Here is a 27,748-nt window from a genome sequence, read left to right on the forward strand (position 1 = left end):
CGCGTTTCACCAACACCGCCTGCGTTTCACCCAACCAAATCTCAAACTCTTCTATCCCTCCGAACACATAAACGGCCTTCTCCATGAACCTATAGGAGACCTGGGGTCATGGGTAAAACTCGCTGTCATCGTCACGTACGCTTGGCGGTGGTGCTGCGTAATAAATCATGGGTTCAGAGCGCGCTTCGACGTAAGACGCAAGTAACTTGGTAAAGGTAAAGGTAAAGGTTCATCCCTCAGGTTAAGGCAAACTAGACGTCAGAAAATTTATTTCTTTGATCATAAATAATTTTTAAACCGGGAAAGTAAAAGTGAGTTTCCTCTAATTAGCTGGTATTTGTTATATAACTACAAATATATCAAGGTTCAGAGAAAAAGAAAAGCTTTAGCCTGTAGTTCAAATGGTGTGGAAAAGAATGGTACCAAGTTTGTTTAGATGTCTTCACAGAAACTTGCTCAAAACTTCTGTAAGGCGCTTCACTTCATAAAAATAACAATGCCAAGGAAATTGTTTTCAGTTTTAAAAACATATGTAATTTCAAATAATCAGCTTTTAACAAAAAGAAATGGTATTTAGCCATAATATAAAAGTTTTCCAAAACATACATTCGACTACAAATACCTCAAATTTCAATTTTCGAAAGTCGGCACTTTTTACAATTTCGTGCTATTTTAAGACCTTCGTCTCCCCTTAACACACTTTTCAACTAATAAAAAAAGTGAAAGAATCGAGGTTAATGAAAAGAAACATAAACAAAGCAATATCTTGGTTTCCTGCTGTCTTGCGTTTTTTTTTTCTTATGCAATTGTAATCTGGATGGAAATAAGAAGACACTAACGTCATCGATGATACTAATAAGTAGCACTATAACATATTTCCGTAGACTAGTTAAAAAAAAATTCGGAGCAGCGCTACCTGTGCACATGTAGAGGAAACGACCAATGGCCACCATTTTGCATGAGCAGTAATTGTTCAATTATCATTTGCCCATTTGTATAATTTACTGTTGACTTTTTTTTTGCCTTGACGAAGGGTCCCGGTGTCACATGGGCGGATGAACAAAATGACGGGGCAAACGGTCAGCTGGATCTCGCAAGTCTGCTCCACGCTCCTGATTGGCAGCTGGCCACCACAGTGCGAAGGAAGTCTGTCGCTCCACCGTCTATTAAACTCGACGACTCCTTTGAAGGTGAGAATTTTTGGCTCTGATTAATCCATCTTGTATCCCTTAAGGCCTTGCTGCCAAGTATCGCAACAGGGCTGTGCATAATCACAATTTATCACAACTACGCTTGTTTTATTTTACTTTGATATGGTTTCATCCACTCAACAAGGTATATTGGGTCGTGTCGCAGTGTTTGCAATAGTTTCAGAATATTTCTGTTAGGATGGCGCGCATAACATGAGTAACTGAGTTCACTCTAAAACTAACGGGAGCTTCAACAATGATGCTGGAAAATTAGACACACTGTATAAAAGCGTACTCATTTCACAGAGTAGCAGACCATTGATAACCAATGTTCTTGCTGACCGTTACTGTCATTCAGCGAGTGTTGCCTGTACTTTGATCCCTTCTTGTCCTGGGCCTAAGTTCACCCACTGGGGTCTGTTTCATCTTTACTGTTTTAGGTTTGAATCGTTTGCCATCACAATGACGTGACAGTGTGTTTAAAACCAGTACACGCTAACAAATTTTTACCGTAGTACGTGGTCTAATGAGTTTAAGGCTGTGTTAGGTGCCCCTCTCAGTTTGTTCCTATTCTTTTTATTGGCTCTGGCTTTGGATCAGGCTGCACAGGTGACGTGACATTCGTCCGGTTTCCGAACGGATCCCCACACCCGCGCCGCCACAGGCGTAGCAGGAGCACGGACGTCGCCAGCACATCGGCGAGTCCATCGTGGAGCTCGATGCAGTCGAATGCGGCAAATGAGACGTTCGTCAGCGACACTCCCAAGCTGCGTATGTTCGAGCCAAGTGAGTAGTTGCACTTCTCTATTCTTGTCTTTCAGCGCTCCTCTGAACTTTTTCTTTATATTACACTCAAACCTGAATGTAACGAAATTGCATATGACATTCCTCACCGCACACATAGGTGCAATGATGGCAAGCTACTTTTTTTGCGAAGGCAACACATCTGTGCAGTGCGCTTAGCCGCCTTGCACAGAGGCAGCGTGACTGGCAGTGCACTTGAGTTGTTGCCTAATAATAGCGTGTGGTATGCTCACAACTGGGATAGGTCCCGCGCATTACCAATCACTTAGCTAAACAATCATTTTATATACGGCCGTGTTTACAACCCGACACCATCAACACACTGCGCTGTCATAGTATTGCCACGTTCCATTTCACAAGTTTTTGTTATCGTTCCGAAACACCACACGATTCTCGGCGCAAACCGCGCCTGCAGGTTTCGAGAAGGTTCCGGACTGTAGTAGATCATTTCGATAAGATCACGCCCACTGTGCGAACGTTACAGCTTGTTCTGGAACCTACGCCACCGCCAGCGATAACGCTAGAACATTCGACGGCAAGCGTATAAATGCCGACACGCTTCGCCGCTTGTCAGTTGTTGATCGAAGGCTGACGCTCCGTTCGCCGCTATCAGTCCGAGACTGCTATCTGTGCGAGACTGCTGCTGTAATTGAACTTTCTGTTTACCGAGCACAGGTGCGCCCAAATAAACAGTTAAATCCCAACACGAAGTCTCCTGTCTTCGGGCACGTCACGACCCCGTGACATCTGGTGGAGGTGCTGCTTCATTCATGTACCGGACGCCCCCGTCAAGCCGTGAACCCAGCCCCCGTCGCGGAGAAGACACCGACGCCAACCAAGAGCAGCGAACGAGCCGCCGACAGCAAGGTCTCGCACCGGAGTACGGCCTTCAACAAGACAAGGCGTGGCAGACCAAGACCATGACCTCGACTGCAGCGACAATGACAACCGGAGCGTCCCAGCCCGCGATCGTCATTCATCAACCCAGGGAACCACCAACGTTCCATGGCTCATCGTTTGAAGACCCGGAAACCTGGCTAGAAACATACGACCGTGTGGCCGCCCTCAACCACTGGGACAACGAAGAAAAGCTCCGTCGTGTGTACTTCTACCTGGAAGACACCGCAAGGACCTGGCTAGAGAATCGGGAGTCCACGCTCCGAACGTGGGATGTCTTCTGCGGCGCATTTCTGCAAACGTTCGCAAGCGTCGCTCGCAAAGAGAGGGCCGCTGCTCTACTCGAGACCCGGGTTCAGCTACCAAATGAAAAGGTTGGAATTTTCACAGAGGAGATGACCCGCCTATTTCGTCACGCTGACCCAGACATGCCGGAGGAAAAGAAAGTTCGTTTCCTCATGCGAGGGGTCAAACAGGAGCTCTTCGCGGGACTAATGATAAATCCACCGAACACCGTCCAAGAATTTGTATCCGAGGCGACCACCATCGAAAAAACGCTGGACATGCGCACCAGACAGTATAATCGTCGCCTGACTCCAGAATGCGCTGCTGCTCAAGTCAGTGACTCCGACGACCTGCGTGAAACGATCCGAGCGATCGTGCGGGAAGAGCTGCGCAAACTGTTGCCTTCGGCGCAGCCTCAAGGGGATTCGATCGCCGACATTGTGCGAGAAGAAGTCCGGCAATCGCTTCGAATTCCCGAAACACCGCCGCCCGAGCCAGAAACTATGAGCTACGCCGCTGCAGTGCGGCACAACGCTCCATTTCACAAGTTTGTGTTATCGTTCCGGACCACCACACGATTCTCGGCGCAAACCGCGCCGGCAGGTTTCGAGAAGGTTCCGGACTGTAGTAGATCATTTCGATAAGATCACGCCCACTGTGCGAACGGTACAGATTGCTCTGGAACCTACGCCACCGCCAGCGATAACGCTAGAACATTCGACGGCAAGGGTATAAATGCCGACGCGCTTCGTCGCTTGTCAGTTGTTGATCGAAGGCCGACGCTGCGTTCGCCGCTATCAGTCCGAGACTGCTATCTGTGCAAGACCGCTGCTGTAATTAGACTTTCCCTTTACAGGGCACAGGTTCGCCCAAATAAACAGTTAAATCCCCACATGAAGTTTCCTGTCTTTGGCCACGTCACGACCCTGTGACAGTATTAAGTCTACCTCAGCCGCAAGGACCATAGCATACACTTTGGACTTTGCTATGGCTACCAACTGATAATCTTGCGAAAGGGGCTTGAGGCTATGAGATGAAAGGTGCGGCAGAGGCATGGGCTTCACTTTGCTTGAAGGCCACTTTGGACCTGCAGTTAGGGCTGAAGTTTAGAAAAATTTTGCGCTGTCGGGAGTTTTAGCGTCTTGACATTTTGGGCGTTCTTTTCGCGCTTGTTCCATTCTCTGTGATTCTGCAGCTTGACGTCAATGAGGCTTGTGAAAGCAAGTGAATATTCAGGCATGTCCAAATAGCAGCGGTTGACTACTAATGTATATTTATAATGCTTTACCTATCTCAAGACAATTCATCATTCACTTTGTTGTCATTGATGATGTGTTATATTTGTGTTCGTTGTATCAAGGTCAGTGTGCATTGTTGTTATCGAGCAGATTAATGGGCGTAAAAAATCTGGGTCTCGGGCAACGTGATTTTCTACTAAGCACAATAAACTCTGCAGGTAACGTCCATTTGATGCATTGAGCATGTGCCGAAGAAACGCTTTTAAAGGCTGCACCATTACGTGGCAACCCATAGCCGTAAACTTAAATCGACAAGTTAGCGGACAAACTGAACCCTTTTTAGGTTAAAATGGTTGAAGCCCATGTGCTTGCATTTCGGTGCATGTTTAGAAACCCCAGGTGGTTGAATCTTTCAAAGCCATCCACTAGGCGCCTCTACATGATGATATCGTCGGTTTGGGAGGTTAAACCATACAATCATTGTCAAACCTCATAACAATCTTCCATCTTACATGAAAAGTTTGTTATAACAGAAAATTTATTACAAAAGTGTATTAATATTAGACTGTATCTATTGCAAGTCTATTCTTCATTTACTCCATTACTACCGATATTTTGCTATACAGTCAAAGCCTTTTTATAAGAGACACTTATATAAGAGACAAATGGGTATTTATTTATTTATTTATTTATTTATTTATTTATTTATTTATTTATTTATTTATTTATTTATTTATTTATTTATTTATACTCATACCTACAGCGCCCTCTGGGGGCATTGTTGTAGGGGGGTTTACAAATTCAAAGTACATTTAAATCAGTGGGGACAAGTTAAATTGCACGGCACTCAAAAAATAAAAAACAAATAAAAAATACCTAAATCACAGCATACAATATCATTGTGTGACCACATACTCTTTTAAAAGGGAAGGAAACGCTGTGGAAGGGGCGGTCACAATGTTTTTTGGAAGACTTGATGAAGACGTTGATGTTCGGCACATATATTCACACACTTTCTAAGGATGATACCGTCGTGATGAGATGTATGTTGGTGGTCTGATGTATTTGTTTAATCGTTCCCAGTTTTCTCGTTTATTAGGTTGCAGAAAAGACATAATAGACTTTAGTATGCCTACAGTAAAATACGGGGGATATGAAAATGCATACGAGGTTTTCCGCTTATAAGACATCTTGTATAAAAGACAAAGAATTACTGCCTGGAGCATGCCTCTTATAAAGGTGTTTAACTGTATCCGGGTTCGTTATATTGAGATTTGAGTGTAATAGTGTGAGCTGGACCCCCTCTCGTTACGTTCCGTGTTGCAACACTATGTTGTCACAGTGGCAATAAAGCATCGCACTTTTCCTCTCTTCCAGTCTCGTCTCCGCAGGCGTCCACGTCGAAGGCCGCACCGCAATCACGGAAGTTTGCAAAGTACCGCCCATCTATTGGGCACAAAGAGAACTCGGCACCACGATCCATCTTTGGTGAGTCTGGTTGCATTTTCAGGGCAGCGCGGCATAATGTTGATAATACTGATCGACATTGACATACACTCAGACCTCCTCCTTATAATGAAGTTGCATGTTACACGAAAATAACTTTGTTATATCTAAAAATTCGTTATATTTAACAGTATATCTAGTGTAATTATTAATCTACTGCATTATAACCAATATTTCGTTATATCCAGTTCGTTATATTGAGGCTCCTGTGTACTTGAATTTTGTACTGATGGTCCTCTTTAGTGTCTTTACAGCTGTGGCAAGAAATATGCACATTGTACTGCAGTTCAGCATCGGGAAGAGGCGCATCAGAAACATAAACATGAGTTGGCTTTGAGTGACTAGAAATTCGTTAAACAAAGTGGCTGCTTTAGTTCAACAACTGCCTCTGGTAAGTTCGGTTTGTACTTGAAATCTGCACTTCAGTTCAACTCTCCGTTAGTAGACTCCTGTTAATGGAGTGTATCGTCTTGGTTCCTTAAGGTTCCCTTTTTCATCTAGCTAGTCTGTGTACATCTGTACGAGTACAAGCTTTCCATGAGTAGGAATGCATGTAACATGCCGTGTGCTGTTAATCGAAAGAGAACTTCAGCTAAGTAGTGATTCCCAACTCAATTACATTTTGGCACTCAAAAGTGCACTGTTTAGTTATTTGAACTTTTGCTCGTTTGCATAGTGTTCCTGCATAAAGAGGCATTTCAGGAACGACTTGGTAACAAGTTTCGCACACATGTATCGGGTGTGGTACGTGCCATCATGGCCAGCAGTATGCCTGATCTGTTCTAGCGCAATAAATTTTCATCGTTTTGACCCTGACATGATTTGCCAAATCATTGCAATATTTGGTTAGGCAAATTTGGAGGCGAATGTGACAGTGCTTGCTCCAATGGAAATATGTCCCAGAATCCAATGTGCTACGTTGTTCTGTGGATTTAAAGTACAAACTTAAAAGGTAAAAGCAGTATTGATAAGCTTATGGGAATATTTGAATGCTTTGAGTATCTGAGAATGAATACTGCGGTATATGAATTCGCCTCGAATTATATTTAAGTTATTGAAACTATCGAATTAATCGAAAAGACCGAATAGAGATGCACATTAATCCGCATGTAACATTTTGTAAAGCTGGTTTCACGGCAGTGGAAGGGTATGGATCCGCAAAAGCACCTAACCAAGTGCATATAAATTCGCATGTAATCGTCTCGGTGAAAGTGGTTTCACTGCAGCGAAGAGGTGCTAAGCCGTGAGAACGCGTACTTGACGGAAATCCGCACTGCCGCGAAGCCCCATTTCAAGGTTAAACAAAAGTATTATTCTCACAGACTCATTTTTTCTTTAGTTTAAAATCTTGTTATACTGACTGCTGCGCCCTAAGTATAGCAAGTTTTAAAACGTAACATATTTTATAGGCTATCACTGGAAATCTACTGCGTCAGATCCAGCCAAAATTCAAAGTTGCATCCACTTCCTTTGATGTAAAAACATAGTATTTGCACAGGCCTCGTTGTAATGTTTGAAAAATATTGTACTGGTTAGTTAGGTCCGGAAAAATATGCCCATTTTTCTTTGTAATATGCGATATGTGTGCTATTCAAATTCGATTCAAAATTACTCGAGCAAAATCACTTCTCACTTCGAACCTAAAATTCGCTTTTGGCACAAGCCTAAATATTGGGTATTTTAAACTTAATAAAAATAAGATGCTCTTGCAATATTGTAACTGAACAATGCGGGTGCGTGCCGTTTATTTTTAACGCCTCTAATGCATATTCTTGTGCATTCATTGGCAGTCAGGATACGAACAGGTTAGCATTCAAACGAGTTCTCTGGTTCCTGTTTTTGCCGGAACTCATATTGTTAGTTTTTTTTTTTTGACAAGCTTGTGCGCAGTCGAATCTTTAACAACCGTATATAGTTACTAGTGTGAGATTGTTATCTGGAGTTTTTATTTGCAAAAGCTGTTGTAATATGTTAAACGTGCTACATTTGTGCATGACTCTACATTTCACAATTACCTGCTTTGAGATGTCCTACATGACTAGTGCCCCCTACGGAGCGGTAGTGTATTTTTAAGCCTTTAAGGTGAAACCCCTGGCAGCTTCTATGGAGTGGTGGTAGCTTCTAGACCACCGTCCAAGAAGTCCAATTCAGTGGTGGAAAACCTGCGCCAACTGCAAATGACTGCGCCATACTGCTTCAAAAGGGTCTTTTTTTTGTCTTATTTGTGCCATTTCTGCGCTACAAGGTGGTTTTGGAACCGAATGTTATGTTGACAGCACGCATCGTGAGCGGATATTACGTGAAGGTTGCCACCTTGTACACCTGCGCTGCTGTATTTGCACTGCTGAAAAAGCACGTAATCGGCCGCCAATCAATTATTCCGACTTCCGCGGAATTACAGCGGTGCCTTTTCTCGTAACCATTGGCAAAGAACAAAGGCGATGTGGCGACTTACGAAAGGTACGCTAGTATGACTGATCGCTTACAACATGCGTGTACGGCGTTGCTCCGCTTTAAGCCTACTGCACGCTTTTAATAACTGGCGACTACCTGAGAGCGCTTAGGCGTTGATCGCTGCCACCTCAATCATTGTGCCGTACCGTGTTCAGCGTGCACCACATTGCAGAAATGACAGCGACTCGCTGTTGCGGAATGGAGCATTGTGGATTGCGGGCACCGAGGCAGCAAGCGTAGCTCACGCTTTTATGAGGCGACAGCCCAAGTGCACCTCCATACGCTGCCAGGACTACTAGAGCATAGCTCGCAGAAAGCTCGCATCGTTGTGTTAACGCACCATGCTTCTCGCCTCATGTGTGCTCGGTGTGAAGTGGAGTGGGCGCAAGCGGCTCGGCTCGGTGTGTACACCAAGTAGGCGAAGCGCTGCATGCAGCTAGCCAGTAGACGATCTCGCAACCGTGCCGCGTCTCAAAAAAATTGTCTGCGCTCGCTAAGTAGCAGATCGCAGTACACATTTATCGCGGACAGCCAATTATGTCTTTTTCTTCGCAATGTCAGTCACTGTGCTGGCTGCATGTGCCCGACGTGCGAACTTCGCAGTATTTTAGAAATGATCTTTGGTGTCGCTTTGGTGTCACAATCGTACGAGTATGTATGGCAAACGTTTCTGAACATTGGCAAAAGGAAATAAATGGCATCATGGGGGCCACTTTAGGCAATAGGTAGTTTTCAAATAGCGTACGCTAAGTTAGTGGGCATGGCAGGCGTAGCATTTGCGTATGGGTTCCGTATGAGTTTTCGAATAGCGTTTGTCTTCCTAAACCGCAAAGGGGCTTTGCAAGCCTTGCGAGTCGCAGGCTATTTCGGATTGGTTTGCGGACAGACCCCAAACGCTTACTGCGGTTGACGTTATGACACATGTACAGTGGCAGCGACCAAAATGCAATGTTTTGCGGTACGCTATACAAATACTAGGTAATAGTGCACAGATAGGTAATAGTGCACTTCAGGTTGTAAAAGGTGTTTACTTAGAACAGGTAATAAGCGCAGAGCCGAGCCATGAGATGGAAGTAACTAGAAGAATAAGAATGGGGTGGAGCACGTTTAACAAGCACTCTCAATCATGACTGGTAGATTACCTATATCCCTCAAGAAGGTATATAGCAGCTGCGTCTTGCTGGTACTTAACTATGGAGCAGAAACCTGAAGACTTACAAAGAGGGTTCAGCCTAAATTGAGGACAACGCTGTGAGCAATGGAAAAGAAAATGGTAGGTGTAACCTCAAGGGACAAGAAGAGAGCTGAGTGGGTCAGGAAACAAACCGGGGTTAAGGATATCATAATTGAAATCAAGAAGAGGAAATGGACATATGCCGGGCATGTAGCGCATAGGCAGGATAACTACTGGTCATTAAGGGTAAATAACTGGATTACCAGAGAAGGTAAGCGGGTTAGGGCAGCAGCAAGCACAGGACCGAGTTGACTGGCTCACCATGGGAGAGGCCTTTGTCCTGCAGTGGACGCAGTCAGGCTTATGATGACGATTATTCAAAAACTCCCGAATATTTGCTTTGGCACTGTATTTATTTGTTTTTTAAAAGTGACGGCTGTCACACCTGTCCCGTTAATTAGGGAGGCTATCGCCGGGCTAATTCCAAGGGCCGAAATATCGGCCCCCCGTACCGCACCACGAAAGCGTGGACAATTTAGAAGTGGTCCTTCTCGGTGCGCCAGCGGACGCCGGCTGTGGTCCAAAGAACAAGTCAGAGCCGAGAGTTGATAAACAAAACAATTATATTCTCAAAAAATGGCAGATCGAAAACAATACACAAGAATGCACACTCCACAATAGTTACATACAATACGTCACCAAACAAACAACGTACTAAACAGTACAATCAACCACAATTGGAACAACGGTCACAGACAACGATACGCACTACAATGCAGTCGCATGCATTGAACAACCAAGGTACTTAAGGACTAAAGAGATAGAAAACCTATTCAGTCCAAAGTCCTTGGATCAAATGTCTGGATGATACTCTTCCGAGAATCACTCACTCAAAGTCCAGCGTTGTTGTCGTTCCACAGCCCTCGAAGTTTCTCTTCCAGGAAACCTCGCGCCTTCAATTGGCCACTCTCCAAGCTTCAAACTTCTTCGCCCGAACACGTCGGCTTCACACACGCAGCTGTCGCCACGCGTCTTCGCTCGATAGCAGTAAACACACTCTCTTGCCTGTAGCTCGGGCCTTCACCCCTCAGGTGGAAATCCTCTTCATCTCCTGCTTCGTCCCTACGGACAAACCTTCGCCGACTACACGGTGGGATCCCTTCGCACTCTGGCGCAACTTCCGTCTTCTCCTGCTCTCTCGTCTCGGCCGCTCGTTTAAATACCTTCCGCGCGACATTCCAGAAAGTTCTTGTCATTTCGTCGGCGCGATACGCAGCGAAGGCTGGGGAGAGGCGCGAGACTGTACGGGGGCCGTCCCCGACAGATGAGTCAACCCGGCATACACGCCCATTTCCTTCTGGAACGTTCCAGTGCTTGCCCGGCCGCCGCTGTGGGGTGAGGAGGTTCATCGGCGAAGCCACGCTTCCGAGAGGAGAGGCGTCGCGCGCCCGGGGAGCCTTGGATGCTTGTTTTCTCTTTTCTTTTTTTTTGTTGACCTCGCCGCGTCTCTCTGGGCGCGTTATCGCAAGCATTTGGCGGCGCGCCCGTTTTTTAGAGCTCGTTCTGTGACACTGCCCCCCACTTTAAGAATATTATCTCATAATATTCAAAACCACACAAACGAGCGCGAACAGTCACCACACACTCTGAAAGACTGTAACACAAACCGTCGCTCCTGACACTTCACATTCGCAATAGATCGCTCAATACAATCGTACATTGTAGTTCAATTCTACAACACATGAAATATAGCCACAAGTACATGACTACAACACGTCATCACACATTCCAAACAATACAAACGTACAAAGTTCTCTCATTACAACAAATATACAACACTATACATCACATCACAGCACGGACACTTCGACGCTTGTGACACAGGATAACACAACATTAACACAACGTATGGCACTCAGCACTGCCGAACACATTCTTATTCGACTTCAGCACTTATCCTGTGTATTTCGAGCTGCGCTTGCATCCTTTCTTGCGGTGCTCGCTCGATCTCTTCTTGTTTTTTCTTGTTCTTTTTCGGCGAGCCTTTTCCAACGACGGTATCTGAGGCAGCGTCTCAGCCATCGTTGTCACTTCCGACCCTGCTAACGGGTCATGACGTTCGACGGGTCCGGTCTGTTTATTTACCAGCTTGTTCATGTCTCTACATTTGGCCTGGCTGGCCGACTCCGTCTCCTTTACACTGTCGGTCGGTTGGGGTCGTGCCGACGTACGTCCAGCTGCCCGGCCCGTGAACTCGTTCAACACGATCATCTTATTATTCATAGTCCCTTGCACCGCGGCTTCACCTTGGGCTCGAGTGGGATCCGTCACGGGTTGCTCCTCCACTGTATCTCGCGGTCGTTGGGTTGGCGAGGGCTCTATCTTAAAGTCTTCTCCCAAACATTCCGGATCATTCGGCCCTCGCGCCCCGTCGATGTTTCCTATGACAAGGTCATACAGGGGGGTCGTCATGCATAAAGCAGTAACCTTCCCGCTGAAGTACGGGGTTTCAACCTCAATCTCTGCTTCGGGAAGCATCCGAACTGTACGGTCAATTAAGCAAACCGGTTTCGTTTTGCCGGTCAACTCACTTTCCCGTACCAAATTTCTCCGCACGATAACCGTGGAGCTACCGGTATCTCTTAGAACTGTAATCTTCTTCCCCGCAACCTTTCCAGGCAGCGTTGGCATTCCCTTCGTAACACTGGTTGGCCGTTTTGACATTACAGCTCCCACAATAGGAATTTTCTCCCCATTCGTCAACTCTACGAATCCATCGGTGACGGCATTATTATCAGATTTCGGTGCCACTTGCACACAGGATACCTGGTGAGTTTGACTCACTCCGTTCCGACAAGCGTCTGCTTTGTGCCCAGTCTGACCACACTTAAAACATTTTACTGCCGTAGGGCTCGTAAAGATCGTCCGACAGTTTTTCGCGCGATGACCCACTCGGTTGCACAGAAAACATCGCGGAATGCTCTCTGGTGCACGCTTCTTTTCTTCGGGAGCCAATTTCTTCGACTCATCGGGACAATCTTTCTTGGCCTTGGCCAAATTAGTGCCACCTTGCGCTTCCAAGAATTGATCAGCCAATTCAAGCATTCCTTCAAGTGACTCAGCCTTCCTCTCTTTCAAGTACAGCGACAGACTTGGGTGGCAACTAGTAAGAAATTGTTCTTTAATTAGGAGCTCTCTAAGCTCATCGTACTCCTGCGCTGTTCCAGAAAGTTCAATCCATCTGTCGAAATAATGACAAAGTCGGGCGGCATACTGCGTAGCCGTCTCACCATCAGCTGGCTTTCCTGTCCGAAATCTGTCCCGGAATCCTTCCACGGTAAATCTAAATCGCTTCAGCAAAGCACCTTTCACCTTTGCATAGTTGGCTGCATCGGTCGGCGTAAGCCTACCGTACACACTGAGCGCTTCACCACTCAAGCAAGTACTCAAAGCAGTTGCCCATTGATGTTCCGGCCAATTCTGGCTCTTCGCAATCGTCTCAAATCGGTGAAGGTACGCGTCAAGGTCGTCCTTCCTTTCATCAAACGCCACGAGCAACTTGCTTGGGTTCAAGCGGAAGCCATGATCCTCCCGTTCGCTGCTTTCGACTCTAGCTTGGACGGGAGTTTCGCTTCGCTGTTGCAAACGGAGCCGCTCGAGTTCAATTTCATGCTGCCGCTGCCGTTCCCTTTCAGCCATCTCCGCTTCTCTTTCTTCTTTCAGTTGTCGTTCCCTCGTTTCTCTTTCTTCTCTCGCCCTTTCGGCTGCCAGCCTCTCTCTCTCCAGCTCTAACTTCAATTGCTGTTCTCTTTCTTCTTTCAGCTGTCGCTCCTTTGCCTCTCTTTCTTCTCTCTCTCTCGCAGCTGCCAACCTCTCTCTCTCCAACTCAGCTGCTTTTTCTTCCTTGGCCCTCTCAGCCGCCAACCTCTCTCGTTCCAACTCAGCTGCTTTTTCTTCCCTGGCCCTTTCCGCTTCCTCTTTCTCCTTCTGGCTTACCCACTTCCGTAGTTCGGCACCAGCAAGACCCATCTTCTCACCAAGAGCAACTAACTTTTCGAGATCCATTGTGTCTCGCAAATAAAACCTTGCCGCGTGCAAAAAGTATCTGCCTCACTCAGTCTATCAGAACACTCCACTGCACTCGTCAACGAGAACACTGAACAACACACAAAATCGTTCCGATAGCACTATCAACACTCGAGGCTCTTTCTCACTACTTTGGACACACTGTGCACCAAAAGGTCCTGTCGCGGACGCCAGATTAATTGTCACACCTGTCCCGTTAATTAGGGAGGCTATCGCCGGGCTAATTCCAAGGGCCGAAATATCGGCCCCCCGAACCGCACCACGAAAGCGTGGACAATTTAGAAGTGGTCCTTCTCGGTGCGCCAGCGGACGCCGGCTGTGGTCCAAAGAACAAGTCAGAGCCGAGAGTTGATAAACAAAACAATTATATTCTCAAAAAATGGCAGATCGAAAACAATACACAAGAATGCACACTCCACAATAGTTACATACAATACGTCACCAAACAAACAACGTACTAAACAGTACAATCAACCACAATTGGAACAACGGTCACAGACAACGATACGCACTACAATGCAGTCGCATGCATTGAACAACCAAGGCACTTAAGGACTAAAGAGATAGAAAACCTATTCAGTCCAAAGTACTTGGATCAAATGTCTGGATGATACTCTTCCGAGAATCACTCACTCAAAGTCCAGCGTTGTTGTCGTTCCACAGCCCTCGAAGTTTCTCTTCCAGGAAACCTCCCGTCGTCAATAGGCCACTCTCCAAGCTTCAAACTTTTTCGTCCGAACACGTCGGCTTCACACACGCAGCTGTTGCCACGCGTCCTCGCTCGATAGCGGTAGACACACGCTCTTGCCTGTAGCTCGAGCCTTCACCCCTCAGGTGGAAATCCTCTTCATCTCCTGCTTCGTCCCTACGGACAAACCTTCGCCGACTACACGGCGGGATCCCTACGCACTCTGGCGCTAAATTCCGTCTTCTCCTGATCTCTCATCTCGGCTGCTCGATTAAATACCTTCCGGGCCACATTCTAGAAAGTTCTTGTCATTTCGTCGGTGCGATACGCAGCGAAGGCTGGGGAGAGGCGCGAGACTGTACGGGGGCCGTCCCCGACAGATGAGTCAACCCGGCATACACGCCCATTTCCTTCTGGAACATTCCAGTGCTTGCCCGGCCACCGCTGTGGGGTGAGGAGGTTCATCGGCGAAGCTACGCTTCCGAGAGGAGAGGCGTCGCGCGCCCGGGGAGCCTTGGATGCTTGTTTTCTCTTTTCTTTTTTTTCGTTGACCTCGCCGCGTCTCTCTGGGCGCGTTATCGCAAGCATTTGGCGGCGCGCCCGTTTTTTAGCGCTCGTTCTGTGACAACGGCACACGTAAAGAAATGCAAATCAGTACTTATAGGCGTGGGTGGGGGGGCTGCCACAAATTTCCACTCCCCCTTACCTCGAAGGGGAACCCTGCACACAATTATGTACGGTTATGCACGTGGTTATGTACACCCACGCTTAGTGCAGAGTTAGCAGTGTTTCCTGCAGGTTGTCCGCATGTATGTACATGTTAATAAGGCTTTACTGTAACGAGCTTTGAATATGTGTGTTTGCATGTGCGCACTGCTATGAACTTCATGGTATGGCTTGCTTGTTGGTGCAATATCCTTCACTACCCTGTGTCAGTGCTTCTGTACAAAATCCTACTTTTGTTTACTTTTGTGCTTATCTCGTGCACTTGCTGCTTCTGTATTAATGATTACGTAAAGCGAGCGAACAATAAATTAAATTAAAACTAACTTTTCTTCCTCTGTGTGTGTCATGGAAAGCCCGTGCGTGCACCAAACACAGAGGTAGCTGCTCTGAAATGCTGGAAGGCGTTCTCACCACTGCGAATTGCCTGTTCTCTGAGAAAAATATCCATACTAAAATAATCGAGTTTTCTCTTTTTAACTGGACTAAGGATTTATATTTTGCAATTTTTCTCACCCCAAACACTGCATTTGGTCTGTCCTGAAACTATTGTGGTAAGTATTTACTCTTTAATGTTTGGCTGGTGTTCTTGACATCTTTGCAAGTGGCTCTCAAAGCTGCCATGGAATGTTTTGTTGCCGTTGTGTGGCTGTCAAGCATCACAGTCGTGGTTGGCTACACATTTCCTTACAGGCTATTTGGATGAGACCATGATGACAAAATATTTGCGGATAGCATATGTAATAAGAAGTTCAATAACATCCTCTTCCTTCAGGGGCGAGCTTTTGTTTGTGAAAGTGTGTCATATTTGCACAACCTTATTTCAAGGCACGTATCCTTTCGCGAGAAATAGGCCTGCATTATTTTTATATCATTAATGCTAATTAGCAGGCAGTTAAAGATTTGTTTATTTTGGAGCAGCCAGAACGGACTCTCCAGGTCAAAATACAGGCAATTTGTTATTGGCTTTATCTATTTCTGTCACGACTTCCAGGGCCGGAGGTTTTGAAGAGCTCGTCTAACGTGGTAGTGTCTTGCAACAATATGTGCCGCAGTGAAGCTAAATCAGTGCTACTTGTCCAATAAGCAATTATATCGGGCCAGTTGATATGAATCCACCTTGGTAGGAATTGCAGCAACTTATACACACATATATATACTTTTACACTTATGTAACTTACAGTCTGGGAACACTTAAATCTGGTTTCTAGCTAGTGTCTCACAAGCCTTCGCGTTTGATGTGTATGATTGCACACACGTTAGCCCTCCTGTAGAAATAAAAGCATATCAATACTTGCGTGAAACATACGTGCACCCTTCAACATAATTTTTATCACTAAAAAGTTGCTCCAAGATTACGAAAGCAGCCGTTTCGCGCGACTTTCAACAGATGCTGTCAGTTTGAAGCGTGGGTGTACGATTGATGCTCCAGCTGCAGAAATGAGACAGCATCAGCTAATTCGTGTAGTCGCCACCTGCCTCGCCAAAAAACGCTCGCAATCAGACAGTTAAATTGTGGCCGGCATCCAGCCACTGTATTTGAGGGTAGCTTTCTAAAGAGTATGACAGTTACAAATTACGAAAGTTACTTTTATGTCGGGCAGTAGCCATCCCTAAAAGGTCCCTGGCGTCGAGGCTACGCATTCGTTCTGAAATTGAACAAGAATGTTTCGGAAACGCTTTCGGAAGAAAAGTTCATTTTCATCGAATGCATTGGTTCACCCATATGACGGCAAGCGTGACAATACAAACGAATGACATTTGCTGTTATTGACATTAGGCTTACCGTGTGACACGGGTGGTACATATGTCCTAATTGAACGTCCCTGTACTGTTGCACAGGTGGAAGTATTTTAGCCAATGATACGCGTGTCTATTAACCTTGCTCTTCTTCTTGGAGATGGTCTTCTGTGCTGAACTTTAAGAGACCGAATTTTCCAATAAGCTGTTAACATCATTTCAATGTTCAGTATCTATCACCATGTGCCCAGTGCAGCATAGTGCCGCCAGCACGTAGTGGGTTGGCAGCAAGAGCGGCTCTAAATCTGGAGGAAAAAAGAAGATCGCGTTCTTCTCTGCTCGAGAGCCAGCCACGACTGACGCATCGTCCTAGAGCTAGCTGCCCGGTCGTTCAATAAATCCCCCCAGTACTTGTGACTCATCGTGACAAACTGGTGGAAGGTGCTGGGTAGCCCCACGGATGCTGCAGACCCCCCCAGGAAGCCGTAATACGAGTCCAGTGCCAGTCAACACTCCCGTGCATCGGACCAGCCGCCGAATCAGGGGATTACCTCCGGAAGTCAACGATACTGCTCCTACCACGTCAACAAACATGACCAGCACTTCGGTACAAACCTTGGCAACCAGCACGGGAAGCACGTCGCCGAACCGCTATACGTTGGAAAGCCCACGGGCACAGCCGACGTTCCATGGTACGGAGCGCGAAGACGTTGAGGACTGGTTGGCAGACTTCGAGCGCGTCGCCAACTTGAATCAGTGGGACGACGCGGCGAAACTGGGTCGTGTCTACTTCTATCTCGAAGACGGGGCTCGCACGTGGTATCAAAATCGGGAGGAGCAGCTGACGACGTGGCCCGAATTCTGTCGTAGACTTCTGCAGACATATGCCAGCACTGACCGCCAAGAAAGAGCTGAACGAGCTATTCTTGCCCGCGTCCAGTCGCCAAACGAAACTGTGACCGCGTACGTCGAAGACATGACGCGCCTCTTCCGACGGGCTGATTCAAGAATGACTGAGGACAAGAAGTTGCGTCACTTGATGCGCGGTGTCAAGGACCAGCTTTTTGCCGGCCTCGTGCGAAGTCCTCCGAAGACGGTCGCGGAGTTCTTGTCCGAGGCCGTGACAATGGAAAAAATGCTGCAGCAGCGATCCAACCAATACGACAGGCAAGTCAGTGGCATGTCTACTGCCGACATTTTCACCGCCACTAGAACCAACAACGACTGTCTACGTGAACTCATCAGTGATATAGTACGTGAAGAGTTACAAAAGGCTGGTGTTACACCTCATCCTACAGTCAACTCTATTGCAACTGTGATCAAGGATGAGCTGCACCAGGCCCTCCGGGACACCTTGCCTCATGATACAGCTGTGCCAGCTCCTGCTGAATACCGCCGTGAGACAACCTACGCGGAAGCCTTGAAACGCCCTGCTGCAACGCCGCCATTATTCGTCCATCCTGTTCCTGCTGTTTCACTACAGTCAGCGCAGCACATACCGTACTACGAAGGCACGTACACGCCACCGCCCCTGCCCTTTGTCCCTGGTGCTTCTGTCGCCCATCGTTCAGTGCAACCAGTTCAGTACATCGACGATCGGCGCACGTCTCCTCGAAAGTCTGATGTTTGGCGCACACCTGATCGCCGGCCTCTGTGCTTTCACTGCGGAGAAGCTGATCACTTGTACCGCCAGTGCCCATATCGCCGTCTTGGGCTTCGCGGCTTCTCTGCGTACTCGCCGCCACCCCGTTACGGTCAGAGACCACGCGACATCCAAAACTACCTCTCCCAGCAGCATGCACCACCGTCTGCCAGGCGCCAGTCGCGCTCGCCATCACCGAGGCGATTTTCATCAACGCCCCAGCGCTACTCTACCGCACGATCTCCCAGCCCCCGCCGGGAAAACTAGCCGAAGCGACCTCTGGGGGCGGGGTCGCTGAACGTCGAAGCGCTGAAGACCTCCTATTGACGCAGAACTGTACAGAAACTGGTCCGACATCACCTGCTGCTGCAAAGGATAGCCGGCTTTCACTCGACATAGCAGTAACAATTGATGGTTGTGTAGTTAATGCGTTAGTGGACACCGGCGCAGACTATTCCATACTGAGCGGGAAACTGACAACGCAGCTGAAGAAAGTGATCACACCATGGCATAACTCGCAGATTCGGACAGCTGGTGGCCATGTCGTTACTCCACTGGGTGCCTGCACAACTAGAGTACAGAATCAAGGGTACACATTCGTAGCAAGCTGCCTTGTTCTACGTGAATGTTCCGTGACGTCATTCTGGGAGTTGATTTTCTACAGGAAAATGGAGCTATCATTGATCTGCAAGAGCGCCGCGTCACGTTCTCAGCTCAGCGAGCAATCAACGTGCAGGATGACGGAATGCGTGTCGACGTACTCCGTATTTCTGAACAGAGCGTGACGCTTCCTCCCCGAGCCAGTGTTCTAGTCGACGTAACATGCTGTAGTTTGAGCGATGGCGATGTGGTGGCCGAGACAAATTTAGAACACCTCCTGCAGCAAGGCATATGTGTAGCGAGAAGTGTAATACACGTTCGTGACGGCCGATCTGAATTGCTCGTTACCAACTTTAGCAACGAGAATCGACACCTTTTCCGTGGCACTTCGATAGCGTTTGCCCACGAAGTAGCAAACGTAACCAACTGTCTCACGTCAGAAGTAGTGGATAACGCAGACACATCAATGAGCAACATTGACATCAATCCTGATCTGTCCACCGATAACCAGACTGCGCTGCGAGCGCTCTTGTTCGAGTACAGGTCTTGCTTCGCAAGTTGCTCGAAGATCCGCCAAACGTCCATCACTCAACACAGGATCATCACGTACGAGGACGCACGCCCAATACACCAGCACCCCTACCGCGTGTCGGCTAAAGAACGTGAAGCGATACGTACGCAAGTTCGCGAGATGCTTGACGATGGCGTTATCGAACCATCCAACAGCCCGTGGTCATCTCCAGTCGTGCTTGTCAAAAAGAAGGACGGGTCGCTACGCTTCTGCGTCGATTACCGAAAGCTTAACAACGTGACCAAAAAGGATGTGTACCCGCTACCGCGTATCGACGATTCGCTAGATAGACTTCGTCGTGTCCATTATTTCACTTCTCTCGATCTCAAAAGCGGGTACTGGCAAATCGAGGTAGATCAGCGAGACCGCGAAAAGACAGCCTTCGTGACTCCAGACGGCCTATACCAGTTTCGAGTACTCCCTTTCGGCTTGTGTTCAGCGCCGGCGACTTTCCAGCGAATGATGGACACTGTCCTCACAGGGCTGAAGTGGCAGACTTGTCTTGTCTACCTTGACGATGTGGTGGTCTTCTCTGCCACGTTCGAGCAGCACCTTCAGCGCCTGCGCAGCGTGCTGGAGGCTATCCGATCGGCGGACCTCACACTAAAGCCACAGAAGTGCCACTTCGGCTATAAAGAACTAAAGTTTCTTGGACATGTAGTTAGCGCCGAAGGAATCCGTCCCGATCCGGACAAGCTTGCCGCTGTTGCCGAATTACCAGCTCCTGTCGATAAGAAAGCCGTCCGGCGCTTCCTTGGTTTGTGCGCCTACTATCGCCGATTCATTCATGGCTTTTCACAGATAGCAGAACCTCTGACTCGTCTCACAAGGGACGACACACCGTTTGTCTGGGAAAACGAGCAACAAGCAGCTTTTGATGAGCTGCGACAGCGCATGCAATCAGCGCCCGTTCTCGCTCATTTCGACGATGATGCTGAAACGGAGGTCCATACCGACGCTAGTAACATTGGGCTCGGTGCAGTGCTCGTTCAGCGTCAAGAAGACATCGAAAGAGTGATAGCCTACGCCAGCCGCTCTCTATCGCGTGCTGAGGCCAATTATTCCACTACGGAGAAAGAGTGCCTCGCAGTCGTGTGGGCAATCACCAAGTTCCGCCCGTACCTTTATGGTCGTCCCTTCAAGATAGTGACGGACCACCACGCCCTCTGCTGGTTGGCAAGCCTGCGCGACCCTTCAGGACGGCTAGCACGGTGGAGCTTGCGGCTGCAGGAATTTGACGTCACCATCGTCCATAAGTCCGGCCGTAAGCATGAAGACGCTGACACACTGTCACGCGCGCCCCTTCATGTCGTCAGTCAGGAAGCAGAGGAAGACGAAGGCTTCCTGGGCGCCATTAGCTCATCAGACTTGAGTAAACGGCAGCGGGATGACGCAGAGATTCGTCCGATCATCGATCATTTAGAGGGCCAGGACACAATCATACCACGTCATTTATTCCGCTCGTTGCCGTCGTTCTGCCTTCGAGATGGTGTGCTGTACAAGAAGAACGCTCGTTCGAACAACCGTGCCTACCTCCTGGTGGTTCCTCGAGACATGCGAGACGACGTCCTCTTCGCTTGCCATGACGAACCCACATCCGGTCATCTGGGCTACTCACGAACACTTGCCAGAGTGAGTGAGAGGTACTATTGGCCAGACTTTCGGCAAGCGTCAAGAAGTACGTGAAGAGCTGTCGGGAATGTCAGCGCCGAAAGCAACCATCTGTTAAGCCAGCTGGTTTGCTTCAGCCCATTGAAGCACCCTGCACGCCGTTCGACCAAGTCGGCATGGACATTCTCGGGCCTTTTCCTATGTCTGCGGACAGCAACAAATGGGTGATCGTCGCGACCGACTATTTGACACGCTACGCTGAAACCCAGGCGATCCCACGAGCCACGGCTTCTGAGGTAGCACAATTTTTCATGCGCCACATCGTGTTACGACACGGTGCTCCTTCCAGTGTAATAACGGACAGAGGGACGGCATTCACGGCGCAGCTTATGGACGAAGTTTTAAAACTGAGCAACACCAGACACCGAAGGACAACTGCGTACCACCCGCAAACCAACGGACTTACTGAACGACTGAATAAGACCCTCGCAGACATGATCTCAATGTACATCGACGTACAGCACAAAACATGGGACCGGATCTTGCCTTACGTGACCTTCGCGTATAATACCGCCGTGCAAGAGACCACGCGATTCACGCCATTTCGGCTTCTCTACGGCCGCGAAGTGCAGACCATGCTAGCTAGACTCAATGCTACCTTGTCCGGACGAAGACGAGTTGGCAACAGACGCCGAAGAATTCGCAGAGCGTGCCGAGGAAGCCCGGCAGCTCGCGCGACTGCACATCGGCCAGCAACAGCAGGCAGACGCACGACGCTATAATACCCGCCACAGAGAAGTGTTTTACAGCCCCGGAGATCAAGTTTGGGTGTGGACGCCCGTCCGCCGCCGTGGCCTTAGTGAAAAGTTGCTGAGCCGGTACTTTGGCCCATATAAAGTGTTACGCCGCGTCAGTGACGTGAACTACGAAGTGGTTCCGGACTCAACACCCCATGCACGGAGCAGGACACGGCTGAGGCCGGACGTCGTTCATGTGTTGCGCATGAAGCCATTTATTGCGCGTTGTTCGTAACTTTTCCTTTACCGTACAGCGTTCTTTGTGTTTTTTGTTTATTTTGCGAACGTACTTTCTCGTTCATTGACGTTTCCTATGTTGGCACGCTCTTCAATTTTTACTTTCACTTCATCCGAATTTCCATTTTTTTTTCACGTGCCTATGTAGTAGCATCGCGGTGCTGCTATGTACTTTCCTTTCATCTTTTTGGTACTTGTTGTTTTTTTTTCTTTTCGGAAGGGGGGATAATGCCGCCAGCACGTAGTGGGTTCGCAGCAAGAGCGGCTCTAAATCTGGAGGAAAAAAGAAGATCGCGTTCTTCTCTGCTCGAGAGCCAGCCACGACTGACGCATCGTCCTAGAGCTAGCTGCCCGATCGTTCAATAAACCCCCCAGTACTTGTGACTCATCGTGACAATAGCTTCAGCTGCTTTTGCACCATTGAAAACCAAACAAAGTAACTAAGAGATGCCCATCTCTCATTTTCAGTGGCACCAGGCAGCATAAGAAGCGGTGCTCAGTCCGTGAGAAGAACAATGCGGAAAAGCATGAGTACCTCGAGTCTGCCACAGTCGATATCAGCAGTGACTCCAACTTCCCGGACTGCTTTCCTGGTGGCAAACCGGCCCCAGCAACCGGCCAATCGGTTTCGCCTGCACCAAACGAACAGGCGCAACCCATGAAGAATGCGCCTGGGCGTTTGGTTGACTAGCCGGTTGCCGCTCCCGTGTGGCATGGCCTGCACTGCGGAAGCGGTCGGAACTGTGACATTTTTTTAAAACGCTTTTTGGTGCCCTGGCGCTTGGAAATATTCAGCTGAAAACGCAGTGAAAGTGTTCAGAGAAGCCGGAACGTCTTTCCACTGACGACCACTGCTAGTGTCGCGACACACGTCTTCAAAGACTAGCGACCTTTCTGAGGCTTTGAAAAGGGACACTTCTGTGCCGTCTGCGCTTGAGTTTTAACGTGCTTGTGGCGACAGACTGGTCCGGTCTCCAGTCTCCCACCCTTTTTTTTTTTTGTTTTTTCTAGGTGCTGTGTTATTGTGGGCAGCACGAGGACTGGCTGTGGGGCCATTTCTTAACTGTTGCATGCTTGAGTTCACATAACGCGTAGTGCTTCCCGGGCCACTTTCGGAATGGTGCCTTCCCGCTTTTATTTGCAGTTTTGGCGCTGTGGACTCTTGTCCCGCCTAGGCTCCAATTGTTAGCATCTTGGACACATTCCCCAGCTGGCCCCATTATTTATATGCATATATATATTTTTTTGCTTTCGTGCTTAGTAAGCTAAGCGTAACAACTGTTGTATTTTGGAATGGCATGGGATACATTTTTTTTAGCTTTGGGCGCGAAATTTGCTTTTAGCATTGTGCCGTTTTTAGCCTTGACGACGCAGTGATTGCACTGTTCTTTGAAGTGGTTCCTAATGCAAAGCAGCCTTACAAGCGTGACCAGTCCCATGAAAATGTTTGTCTCTCGTTCTGAGCATTCAGATGCATGAAATGTTTTACTCTCCTGACCATCTGGATGAAGAGTGGTATTGTCATGACGCAGTAGCCACTATGTGCAGCCGTATAGTATGTTTGCATCTGCATGTATTTGGAAAGAATGAAGTGCCACCTGTTTGTCTCCTCATTCTTGTGTCGAGCAGTAGAGACACTTGCAGCGTTGATGGAGGAACACGCCGAGAACAACAGGGTTGCCGATGTCTGGGGTGGAACAGCTGTGCTATTTGCGCCATTGTGCGTCAAACTTGTTTATCTGCGCTGAACCACTCCTGCTGCGCCAAACTTCCTTATCAGCGCTGTACTGGGCCGCAACACCGCAATTTAGCGGCAAGGTGCGAAAGCCATGAAGCGCCGTGCCCGGAGAAGTGCCTGAAGCATCGTCTGTTTATTTAATCGGAATGGTTATAGTATTGGTTTCGTAAAGGCTCGCTCCAGCAGCAGCCATGAACTTTGATTCTGAGGGCCCGGTCTCGATCACGGCGGGCATCAGTGGGAATGGATTGTGAAGCCTTCTACATGTGAAAAGACTGCGAGAAGAGCCTCTCTTTTTTGGCACGGCTGTATTCTTTTACACCAGCATTTTGTAGAGTTACACGATACAATATTTAAAAGAGTTGGCTGCCAGCCTGACCATTTGTTGCTGGTGCATTCATCGTTTCACCCTTCTGCTGAAACTTCTTTAACTTGGTGGCAGCATTGGGAAAAGGAAAGAAATGATAGCAGTGATGGTGCTCAAAAGAAGCGGGTTTGGTGTCCTGTTCCTCGAACAGCCTGGCAAAGGCAGGTGCACATCACTGCTCATTGAGCGCTTGTGCGTATTCTCGTTCATTTGGCCGCTGTGCTTCGCGCTTGCCGACTCGGTGGTTTGACACTTGTGCGTTCTGGTTAAAAAAGAAAATGGTGTCTGTGCATAACGGAAAAGAAAAGTGGCTGATCCCTCTCTCTGGGAATCTGTATTGTAACACGAAAGTGAAACGTGTATGCACAAAAGTAGTTAAGCGTTTATTGTTCACTATTTAGACGCAAGGGCAAAGGAATGAATGCTACACCAATAAATTGCAAAGTGACGCAAATAATTGCAAGCTGCTAAAAATTCGCAGCACGTGCCTCAAGCAGAAAACGTGCACGAAACGAGCATACACAGGACGGGCACGGACCAAGAGCTGTCATGGCTCGACACTTCAACCGCGCTGTTCAAACAAAGGTGCAGGAAACAAGTATACAGAGGACAAATGCGAACTTTCACAATACTTACTTGGTGTGTGAACAGTGTGCTTCTTTCGTAAGCATGGCAGCGAGCGGAGTGGCTGTGCGTTCGTGCTCTGCTGAATCAAACGTCTGATAAGTGCGTGCACAGGAGAGACGATCTTCAGGAGGCGGCACTCATCACGAGGTGAAAAGCATGGAGGAAGGAGGCGACGACCTTCAGAGCGTGCTCAATGCGAGCTCGTGGCGTCATCTTGATACTGATGACGAAAGCGCACTGAAGTTGCGAAGCTCTGAGGACTACCAAATGGTATATGGCATATAATTATTGCTTGCTGTTGACACTCTTGACAATGTACGTTTTGTGGCTTAGTGGTATGCGCTGCAGAGTGATAGGTTGCTGGTTTGATGCCCTGCAACAGAACTTTTCTTGCTAGCTTTTTTTTCATTGCTATTTGTTAGTATATATTTTATTAAGTCATATTCATGACAGATATGTCGGTGGAGCTGTGGTGGACCCCAGCATAACACTTTTTGAGCATGGTCAGGAAATGCTGCCGATCGGTAGTAGAGGCTCTCAAGAACACGCGAGCCAAATATTATAGCGCTGCACGCGGCCTGGAATTCACATAAAATTATGAAAGTCAGCTAAACATTGCTTCCTCTTCTCTTGACAAATGATGGAAGGTGCTTTAAAATCACTCGTAGAAAGCCATCTATTAGCCATTGGCTGAACCCAAGGTGGTCGAAATTTCCGGAGCCCTCCACTACGGCGTCTCTCATAATCATATGGTGGTTTTGGGACGTTAAACCCCACATATCATCATTAGCCATTTGCTGAATTGAACATGTCGCACTCGGTCATTACAGAAATCACCGCGAGAGGCCGCAACTTGCCCACGTGTGCGATCACGCTGAAAAAGCCGCACAGTAGAAGAAAGAAAAGAGTGCTCAAGGTCACGAGGCGTGACGTATTTTCTTTGCTTCCTGCCATCCCTCCCTGCTCAGTTTCCAGTGCTTTCGTCAGGACGAGAGAAGAGAAAATGCGATAGCAGCATGCGACAAATCTTTGTAACTACGCTCGCACTAGAATGATTCTTTTTTTTTTTTTGCAGCGTTGAGTTTGTGAGGCAATAAGCTCTTCTAGTGAACTCATTCCATGGTCACTTGAAAAATTGTTTCAGGGCCCCTCTAAATGTCGCAGTTTCATCGCAAGGGTGAAACAAGGAATGCGAAAGCAGCGAATTGTAATGCTATATGAAATGAGGCTGGCAGATCAACTTTTTTAAATCAGATTGGATCCAATGTGACGTAACTGTACAAAATGCTGGTGTACTAGAATACGGTCACTTCAAGTGCTGCACATAGAAGTGTATGTGAGCCGCCCGCTGGTGGCAGCCGAGCTAGCATGCTTGCCAGTGATCACAATCACGAGTTGTTGCTTGAGCGACCCCCCTTCCCTCACTCCCTCACTTTTTGTTCTCTTTCAAGGCGGGTGTAGCTTCGACTGCAGGCCTCCCGGGTGGGGGATGTTATCGCACGCTCCCTCCAAGTGACGGAGATGGGCTGCACCGTTTGGTCTCGGCTTTAGCCGCGTTTGTCCCCCCTCTCCCCTTGGCTGGAATGAAAACTCGTCCCACATCGGTTTTGCTTGTCCCAGAATAACTGCAATAGTTGCAGTCTCCTGTGGTGGAATGCTTGCAGAGCTTCCTTTTTTTTTGTATATATTTTTGAAGGCCATGCATGCAAGTGCTGAACTATACAAGACCGTCGTCGTACAACTGACCATGTATGGGAAGTTGCTGACAGCAATGCTCACTTTTATGTCGCAGGTTTCCACTAAGGCTATGATGTTTTGCCTTCTTTTAATTCTGCTTGTTTTAAAGTGGAAGAGAACGGCCACTGCCTTTAATACTCTGCAAGGTTTTGCAGAGTTGCCGGGACATGCTAAGCAGAGCCCTGCGAGACCACTGAGCCATCGTTCAAATGTGTGTCCTTCCAGGTGGCTGTCCTGTTGAGATTTGTAGCATGAACGCATAGTGATGGTTGCCTTGTTTGCACCAGTTGTGTGTAAATGAAGCTAGTATGATGCTGCCCTGACGCTGCTGTTGCTGGTCAAAGATTTCGCGTTTGCTTTTGGAACACAGCATATTGTCGCTGTTGCAAAAGGCTGCCTTGTTTGCAGCAATGGATCTTCTATTTTGGTCAATTTTAAAATCTTAAAACACATATACGCTGTTATATTGTCAAGGTGTTAAGCCATGCTTTGCATCTTGTATTGGCTTGTGGATATATCTCGTGCCTCTGGATTGAACTCTACAGTAACTTAACTGGTGTGGCAGCTGCACTCCATGAAGGGGCTGCTTGCGGAAATTTGACAGTACTCCTTTAGAGGGAGCTCTGCTTATATGCTTGTACAGAAACTTCAATAAATATTGTTGGTGTTCCCTCCTGTTGGTGGACTGCAAACCAAAATCTTTGTGAGCTGTGAAACATTGCTGAAAATGAAATGTTTCGAGTCTCTCGGTTGGTGTGGTTGCATCACACTATTTTCAGGCTGGTAGTTTCATGACCAAAGAAATAGTTGCTTGGAGCTGGTAGAATGGTTAGACAATGCAGTGAGCTCGGGACAGTTCTTGTGCCTCTACTCTGGGCACTAAGTTGAATGGGAATTCTCTATGTTTCTAACATGCTCATGTAACATGCAAATTCATGTGTGTAAATTTATCCTGTATCTTGCAATAAAATGGCAGCAGAACCAATGTGCCCCATGATGTCTACACAAGGCTAAGCCCCTTCTCATGACTCTTTCA

General features: G+C 47.8%; 1 protein-coding gene across 1 annotated transcript; it reads left to right on the forward strand.

Moving 5' to 3' along the window:
* Positions 1 to 830: 830 nt before the first annotated feature.
* LOC142769072 (uncharacterized) lies at positions 831 to 27,720 on the forward strand. Its single transcript, XM_075871925.1, has 4 exons — positions 831 to 1,190; positions 1,791 to 1,976; positions 5,792 to 5,902; positions 22,712 to 27,720. The coding sequence occupies exons 2-4, from the start codon at positions 1,910 to 1,912 to the stop codon at positions 22,903 to 22,905; spliced, it is 372 nt and encodes a 123-aa protein (XP_075728040.1). The 5' UTR covers positions 831 to 1,190; positions 1,791 to 1,909; the 3' UTR covers positions 22,906 to 27,720.
* The last annotated feature ends 28 nt before the right edge of the window (positions 27,721 to 27,748 follow it).

Source organism: Rhipicephalus microplus, chromosome 8 (assembly GCF_043290135.1).
Source record: "Rhipicephalus microplus isolate Deutch F79 chromosome 8, USDA_Rmic, whole genome shotgun sequence".
Lineage (NCBI taxonomy): Eukaryota > Metazoa > Arthropoda > Arachnida > Ixodida > Ixodidae > Rhipicephalus > Rhipicephalus microplus.

Bases quoted from the DNA above. Each gene is read 5' to 3' on its own strand.
- LOC142769072 (XM_075871925.1), top strand. From the start codon at position 1,910: ATGCAGTCGAATGCGGCAAATGAGACGTTCGTCAGCGACACTCCCAAG. The intron at 1,977-5,791 runs GTGAGTAGTTGC...CCTCTCTTCCAG, and splicing joins GCTGCGTATGTTCGAGCCAA to TCTCGTCTCCGCAGGCGTCC. The intron at 5,903-22,711 runs GTGAGTCTGGTT...TCTCATTTTCAG, and splicing joins GGCACCACGATCCATCTTTG to TGGCACCAGGCAGCATAAGA.